The sequence below is a fragment of the Monopterus albus genome, unplaced genomic scaffold (assembly GCF_001952655.1).
Source record: "Monopterus albus unplaced genomic scaffold, M_albus_1.0 scaffold34.1, whole genome shotgun sequence".
NCBI lineage: Eukaryota > Metazoa > Chordata > Actinopteri > Synbranchiformes > Synbranchidae > Monopterus > Monopterus albus.
Genome location: NW_018127914.1, coordinates 1,130,549 through 1,139,293, shown reverse-complemented (window position 1 = coordinate 1,139,293; position 8,745 = coordinate 1,130,549). Strand labels below are relative to the sequence as shown.

Sequence of the window (8,745 nt, the reverse complement as noted above, 5' to 3'; positions counted from 1 at the left end):
TCTGCAGACACAGATGGCTTCACTTTCCCCTGAACAGCCACATTGCATCTCTGCTTGCACCTGACACACACAAAACCGATCAGCCACACCTAGATAATACGCACTTAAAAACTTGCACACACACGGTAAAAATTTCACTGATGTGTCTCTCCTGATATCTCGTGCTTAGTTAGCTGGAAACTGTTGAACTTGTTTTCCTGTCATGCATTTTCTGTCAGATATGCGTCCTCACACACAGACTCCCATGCACACACCTCTTGTTCGTTGGCCTAAACACATCTTTTCTCTTCTCTTTTCAAAACTTCCCCTCTTTTTTCCTCCTATCCTCCCTGACAGCACAAAGTGGACTTATGTTTTTGACTGACAACCACAACAGACACCTCTCCCCTGCTCCTCCCCTCCACCTCCGTTTTAATCCCCTCCCTATCCCCCTCTCCCTCCCTCGCCTCTTCCTCTTTTGTTCTGAGTGACGCTCGAAAGCTGCCGTGTCAGCATCTTTTCCATCTCTGATTGCCTTATTAGCCGGCGGTGGCACCCGCAGCTTTTCTGACACAGATGGTGAGGAAGGAGGCCCAAGCTGGGGGGGGTGGCTGACTTGTTTGTTGTTGTTACCTTCCCCTTCCACCTCTTCTCAGGCTTGTTTGTGTGGCCACTGACACCCCGTGCTGACACTGACACACTCTTGACACTGACACCTGTCATACAGAGAATGGCAAAGAATGGGTAGAGTTTAGTGTCGGCGTGCTTTCTGAGTGTGAATTGTGTGTGTGTTTGCACTGCTGTCAGGTTTCTCTCACTTTGTCAGCTAAGCTGCTTTGTCTTTAACTGTTCTCACCATATTGACTATGAATAGGTTCAGTTTTGCATTTATTTCAGTACAGTGGGCTGAATCTCGATTGGGTGGACCAAACGGGTTGAAACAAACTATGGCTATGGCTGCTTTGCTAAAAGGATAAAAATCTCCTAATTTAGTGACTAGCTCAAGTGAGTGATATCAGTGTGGCCTGTGTATAATTAAGAGTTTACAGTAAAGAGCAAAACTAGCACAGTTTAATTAAGAAGAGGAAGGTTGTACTGAGCCATGTACATTCACTCTTTTACACAAACACACACTCACACATTTACACACATACATCACTGAGAGATGCAGCTGTTGGACCTCCAGCTTTTCCCAGGCAGCAGTAACTGGCATCTCACAAACATCAGGTATTATGTCCCTTCCGATTATGGGATAGAGAGCTACATGCTGTTTGAAGCTGACAGCACATCTGCCTCCTCACTGGAGACTGATTCTGGCACCTCAGACAAGCATCTTACAAGGGATGGATTGTAGGAGCTGCCTTAGCATATTTAACCCTCTATTTTTTCCTGCTTCTCAGCAATATTTCCCTCTTAATCTGCTTCGAGGATCATGTTAAACCTTTCCTTTTTGCTTTTGTAGGTGTTGGCCTCCAACAATATCACAAATACATTGTAATTTCTTTCATGTTTTAAGCTTTGACAACTGGAATTTAAAATAATTTTAATTCATATTTTAGTGTTCGGGCAACAAATAATTTGTGAAATTTGTAGACAGTTGCATAAAGAAAAAAAGCAGCCATTTTCCATTGATATTATAAACCTCCCTCTCTTCTTTTAAAATGGCCCACTTGACGCTGTGAGTACTCACGGAGCACAGGCAGTAACAACATGGCTTGTCATGTCCACTGGCCGTTTCCCAGCATCACGCTGTGAGGACTTCCACAGCTGATGCCAAGTTGACTCCTGCCAACCATGGCTTGGCAAGGCTGATGCAGCTGGCATTTTCCTCCTCTATCTCTTACATGTGAATCCATAGTACTATAGAGGCATGTTGAAAAAATAAAGCAAATCAAAGTCAAGAACAGTCTCACTCCAGCAGCAAAATTAATAATGATATACTTACAAACTCTATGCTGTTTTGGCTTTAAAATTGGCTAATTGATTAAATGCTTCCACATATGCAGTAAAATAATCGCATTAGTTCATTGTTACCACTCGGTATATGCTAAGAAAGAAACGTGTGTAACAGATTGATCAATGAGGCATACTTTCCCTTTTCCTGTGATCAGGCAAAAATGTCTTCATTTCTGTTGTGAAGTAACAGCTCTCACCACATGATCAATAGATCAAGTCCTGTAGCTTCATTAGGTAGTGCATTGTCATTGTCAAGATATAAGTGTTTGTGACGTTGTCATCTTTTTGGGACAATTGGTGAAAGTCTCCTTAAGATTATTGCACATAACATCTTCATATAGTAAGGCTGTTAGGTCATAATGCTCATATAACATAATCCATATCATTCTAATAGACAAAAAACATTTTAAAAAAATGTCTAATGACAACATATCCCTCTGTTTTGTTTTCCAGCTTATGGACCTGAGGACAAATTTAAAGCAGACAACACTGATGAGGAGGAGCATCTGCTGGATGATGGCCTCTCTATGGATGGCCAAGATGCAGACTATCTGTTCAATGATGACGAGGACAGAGGAGATGGCAATAGCTGCCAAAACTCTCCACTCAGCAATGGCACGAACCCAGATGCTGGGTACGCCTCTCCACTCAGCACCACTAGTGATCAACTGGTGGACCTTAAGCTCATATCATCTTTTAGTGATGGTCAAGATAAGGCAGAGGAGAAGCTAGGGGAGTCCACAGAGTCCATCAATGGCCTCTCACTACAGGACAGTCTGGCAAAAATGAAAGCTGTCTATGCAAACCTGATCTCGGATGCCTCCTGGTCCAGCATCGCTCTGGACATGCTTAAAAGTAAACAAAGCAACAATTTTGCAGCTAGAAACGGCAATGGGAGTAATCACATAGGGAACAGCGGGTTCTTGAACAGTCACAGCCCAGCAAACATTCATGTGAGGAATAGATGTAGCAGTAGCAACACTTCAGCCACTACTAATATTAATACCAGCAGTACCGCCACAAGAACAGTGTCCAGCAGCAGCAACAGTGGCACTAGTGTAGGTTCTGGCAACACAGGAGGATTAGCCTATGACTGGCACCAGGCAGCGTTGGCCAAAACTCTACAGCATACTCCATACCAACTGCTTCCTGAGCCTAGCCTTTTCAGCACCGTGCAGCTTTATAGGCAAAACAATAAGCTCTATGGCCCTGTGTTTACTGGTGCCAGCAAGTTCAGGTGCAAGGACTGTAGTGCAGCCTATGACACTTTGGTTGGCCTGACAGTGCATATGAATGAGACTGGCCACTATCGAGATGACAATAAGGATACTGAAGATGATCGAAGCAAGAAGTGGTCCAAGCCACGCAAGCGTTCACTGCTGGAGATGGAAGGGAAGGAAGATGCCCAGAAAGTTTTGAAATGCATGTACTGTGGCCACTCTTTTGAATCCTTACAAGACCTTAGTGTTCACATGATCAAAACAAAACACTATCAGAAAGTGCCTCTAAAAGAACCAATGCCAGCTCTCACCTCAAAGCTGGTACCCCCAACCAAAAAAAGAGCATTTCAAGATTTGATGTCCCCAAGCTCTCCGGAGTCTGTGTCATCTGGCATACTCCTGGGAGAATCTCCCAAAGACCAAAAAGTGGCCAATCCCTATGTCACTCCTAACAATCGATATGGTTACCAAAATGGTGCCAGCTATACTTGGCAGTTTGAGGCACGCAAGGCACAAATTCTCAAATGCATGGAATGTGGCAGTTCACATGACACATTGCAACAGCTGACAGCCCACATGATGGTCACGGGACACTTTCTCAAAGTAACCAATTCAGCCTCTAAAAAGGGTAAGCAGTTAGTTTTTGATCCTGTCATTGAGGAGAAAATTCAGTCGATTCCTCTGCCGCCAACTGCCACACGACTCCCAGCAGCTAATGGGAAGTCACAGCCTGACTCTCTGTTGCAGCCTGCTAGCCCTGAGGAGAAAGCTGAAGAAAACAAAGATGAAGAGAGAGATGATGAGAAAATGGCAGCTAGGGAACTGGAGAAGAAAATAAAAGAGGAGAAGGAAGATCCCCCTGAAAAAGCTGATAAACCAGGAAAGGCCAGATCTTACCAATATCTGAGAGAAGAAGATTTGGAAGAGACACCTAAAGGTGGTTTAGACATCCTGAAGTCTTTAGAGAACACAGTTTCAAGTGCCATCAGCAAGGCCCAAACAGGCACACCAACCTGGGGTGGATACCCCAGTATTCATGCTGCCTATCAGCTGCATGGAGCCTTGAAGTCTACCTTGCCTTCATGTGCACAGGTTCAACCTTTGTTCAGCAGCAACACCTTGAAGGTGCTGTCCTCTGATTTAGGTGCTGTGGTCCATTCACCTAATAGCCCCTGTTCACCTCCAAGTCACAAGAATAATGTGCTGGCTATGGAGGAGCTAGTGGAAAAAGTGACAGGAAAAAGTTCAGTCAACAGTGAAAAAGAGGAAAAACTTGTAGAGAATAAGCGCAGGTTTGAAAAGTCACCTTTGCCAAATTCTAAGGACAAACAGGCTTTATCCAATCCAGAAAACCTCTCAAAGGCAGTGAAAAATACTGGGGTAGAGGACCAGACTGAGTCAAGAAGCAAAGAGGAAGAACAGACAAAGCCCAAAGTGGAGACACAGATTAAGAGTGAAGTTGATTCACCAAAAAAGCTTGTAAGCAATGGCTGCCACAACCTGAGCATCATCACTGATCACTCACCTGAACAACCACTTGTCAACCCTCTCAGTGCTTTGCAGTCTATCATGAACAACCACTTGGGGAAAGCTGCAAAAGTGGCAACCCCCTTCATAGACCCCTTCACGATGCTTTATAAGATCAACAGCAACTCTGCTCAGATCAAGTCAGCAGAGCCTATGAGTCAGTACCAGGAAGGGGAAGACGATCAGCCCATAGACTTGACAAAATCCAAAAACACTAATGGAAATACAGCTAAGGCTATTTCTACTACACCAAACAACAACAACAACCCAGTTTTCAAAACGTTCTCTCAGTCTTCATCTCCACCTCTACGGGAGAATGCTTTGATGGATATTTCTGATATGGTGAAAAATCTGACTGGCCGTTTGACACCAAAGTCTACAACACCATCTTCCATCTCTGAAAAATCAGACATCGATGGCTGTACAATTGAGGACAGCTTGGAGGAGCTGTCTCCCATCCAAAGGCGGAAAGGCCGACAGTCAAACTGGAATCCCCAGCACCTGTTGATTCTCCAGGCCCAGTTTGCCTCCAGCCTTAGGGAGACTCCTGAGGGAAAGTTTGTAATTAATGACTTGGGACCACAGGAACGGGTCCACATCTGTAGATTCACTGGTCTCTCCATGACAACTATCTCACATTGGCTGGCCAATGTAAAATACCAGTTAAAGCGGACAGGGGGCACAAAGTTCCTAAAAAATATTGACTCTGGCCAGCCTCTGTTTTTGTGCAGTGATTGTGCATCCCAGTTCAGGACTCCCTCATCCTACATTCACCATTTGGAGTCACATCTTGGATTTACCCTGAAGGACCTCTCAAAACTATCCATAGACTTAACAGAGCAACAAGCAGTCAGCAGAATAGAGGACAAGACTTTCAGTTCCTCTGTGCTCACAGAAGACGACACCGACTTGATATATCAGTGCCAACTGTGCAATCGGACATTTGTGAGCAAACATGCAATCAAATTGCACCTTTGCAAAGCACATGGAAAGTCACCAGAGGACCATTTCATTTTTGTGACAGAGTTGGAAAAGTTTGACAAACAGTGAAATCAAGTAAAGCTGATAGCAAGACAGATTACTGTTGCACTATAACTCTAACTTGCAATCTGTCATAACAGATAGTGCCAGAATTGTTGTGACATATATTGTAATTAAAAACATGGTAGCTTTAATACCACATACTGTAATTATTCAGTTATTCATAAATGGCAGGGGCTTACACTTCACGGGCTCAAAGCTATGTTGTAAAGGTTGATTCAGTAAATGAACCAAATTGGTGCAGCAGTCATGGCACTATGTGGTCACCGACTGATGGTTGCTTTCCTAATGCACTGTATCCTATCTGAGCCTCTGGGAAAAAGTCCAGGTGTTGTATTAAAACTGGACCTTGCTCTTATTTTGATCACTGATTTTGGATGATTTTTCAGACAAACATATTTCAACACAACTTAAATCTAATTTATGAAACAGTTTGTGCATGTTTTCATGTAAAGCAGTGAGCATTATGACATTTAAAACACAATGACATAACCGATATCCCTGTTTGACAAATTTTGGATTCAACCTTTTATATGAAGAAGTTCAGCTATGATGATGCTCTAAAATGTTAAGATGAGTTCAGCACTTTAAGGAAGTGTAAACTGATGAAAAAAATGTTTAGGGGAAATGACAACACTTCACTCTTTTCAGTTGTAATTCCACTGATCAACATGGAATTTTGATGGACTAACTATAACTGTTTGTTTGCCATTAAATCACAGAAATTCATGCAAAATGTTTAGAATGTTTTTCTCTAGTAAAGTATAATTTCCTGGTTGTTTCAACTTGTACAGTATTTCATTAGTAGGCTACCCATTTTATTATTATGAAGCTACAATTGTAAAATTTATGAAGTTTAAAACTTAGTGTATGAATAATCAGCAAGTATGTATACATATGTGTCAGCATATCTTGCTCTTTAAAGTTCAATATTATTTGTACTGTGTGCATTTTATAATGTTATTTTCTAGACAAATGGGGAAAAAATGTATAAAGCTACAGAATATAGTTGGAACACAATGCACTTTTTGAGTGAAAATTAGGTCCTTCAGTGTGGTTTACATAAAATAACAGAACTTTACTGGCATCTGCTCTGATGCATGGTACTGTACATATCTTTGAAAAAAGAAATTCTCACACATTGATACATTTCCAGGTTTTATCATCAGCCCAGATATTAAGAATTCCCTTCTCTTATCTTAAGTTGTAAAATAAACTCCATGTCCTGGATTACACTGTGTTCTTTGAGTGATTTTTTTTGTGAGAGAAGTTTCTTGTATGATATTGTCTAATGTCAAATTTGTGAAGCAGAAAACATTTTGTGCTTCTATTTTCTAGGACAGGGGCTTAACCACAGTTGCCTGCAAGCTGACCACTTATACAGTGGTGGAAAGTAACTATGTACATTTACTAAAGTACAGTACTTAGGTACAGTTTTGAGGTATTTGAAATTTACATGAGTATTTTCTTTTCTTTTTTTAACTTCACTACATTGAGACAAAAATTGTACATTTTACTCCACTACATTGACTTGATAACTCGAGTTACTTTTCACACTCAGATTAATAAAAATAAAAGCAGTATAATCATTAGACTGTATTGGTCTCCAGTGATAAACTGGCAAGCTACCCAGCAGTAATTCAAATCAAAACCATATAAGCTATTTGAAGTACACAATAAATGAATTTCCAATAATGCGATATACATTAATATTAAATCTGCCATTCTGCATAATGAGTACTTTTAGTACTTTATGTATTGATAATGTACTTTTACTTAACTAAGAATTTGAATGCAGGACTTGTAGCAGAGTATTTTTGCACTTTTTTTTAACCAACTTTTACTTTAGTAATCTTTTTCCACCACTCACCACATAGACAGAAAATTGAGGAAGTACCCTCCTGTCCACTTTGGCTTGGATCTGTGGCGCACTGGAGCTTCTTGGATTCTTTTAAAATGACAAAGCTTTGGTTTTGAGGATGCCACCTAGGAAGTGAATCTCGCTGTGAGAATCCCATTTCTTTTTATCATCTTGCAGTTAGAGAGCATCCTTTTTCCTGACTGCACTTAAATGCCCATCTAGATCATGAATACAATCAAGTGTAACAGCTTGGATTTTCAGAGCAGGTATATACACCAGCTTGAAGCAGACAAGCAAATGCTCTGACTCCCTCTGGATCTGTGTCTACATGAACAACTCCTCTTCCTTCCTGTGGGGTCAAAGGGGGTCAGGTCTGTATTTTTGCGACGGTTCAAATCCGCCATTCACCGCTTCAGTTTTTGAGGCAGGATTTAGTCTTATGCATTAAAGGATCCACCTTCCTAGGTTGCTTTATTTAAAGAAATACAGCAAAAGCCACATCAAATCCTCAAATGTTCTGTCCACAAACATGCTTACTGTAATAAGCTCCGGATAACTTCCAGGTCGCACTGAGGGAGCTACAGATTTTCCACTGTGAGACACAATTAGAAGCTACCAGAAGAAATGGAGTTAGTTTGAAATAGTTTCTCTTGCAACAGGTTTTAAGGATGCTTGGTTATTGTGAGTATGACTGAGTATCTTGTGCATACTTTGTTTACTACATGGCACCTTGTTAATGTGACACATTTTAGCAAAGTAAATGAGATGTTTTTCAATTCAGACCCCATGATGAGCCCCATATCGGTGAATATGGAAAAATATTTTCAAACAGGGAATAAATCCTTTTAGGGGAAGAAGTGAATATAACAGTCATAAAGGCAGGATTTGATTTTATGGTTTAGAATAGAGCTGAGCTTCATAGCTCAGCTAGTGAGACACCTGATAAAAGAGGCCACGGTATGTCTCTACTGAAGGTATTTAAGTTGACATGCCCCACGCAGCCTTTGAACACTAGCCCAAGGCATTTTTTCCCAAGAAATAATAGAGTTCCAGTGCCTGGCAGCATGCTCTGTGCAGCAGGGAAACACAAGACACAGCAGTGATAAAAACAGGGAAGTGTCACACACAATGAAAGTCACATATAATGGATGGCAACATGCA

General features: G+C 41.4%; 1 protein-coding gene across 5 annotated transcripts in view; it reads left to right on the top strand.

Annotated features, from left to right (window-relative positions):
• Positions 1-6,951, top strand: part of LOC109958715 (teashirt homolog 1-like) — a 153,705-nt gene extending 146,754 nt beyond the window's left edge. For all 5 annotated transcript variants that reach the window (XM_020597586.1, XM_020597589.1, XM_020597585.1 and 2 more), the window contains one exon: positions 2,389-6,951. In XM_020597586.1, the coding sequence (XP_020453242.1) occupies positions 2,389-5,732 (3,344 nt within the window). In that variant the 3' untranslated portion in view covers positions 5,733-6,951. The remainder of the gene's footprint in view (positions 1-2,388) is intronic.
• The last annotated feature ends 1,794 nt before the right edge of the window (positions 6,952-8,745 follow it).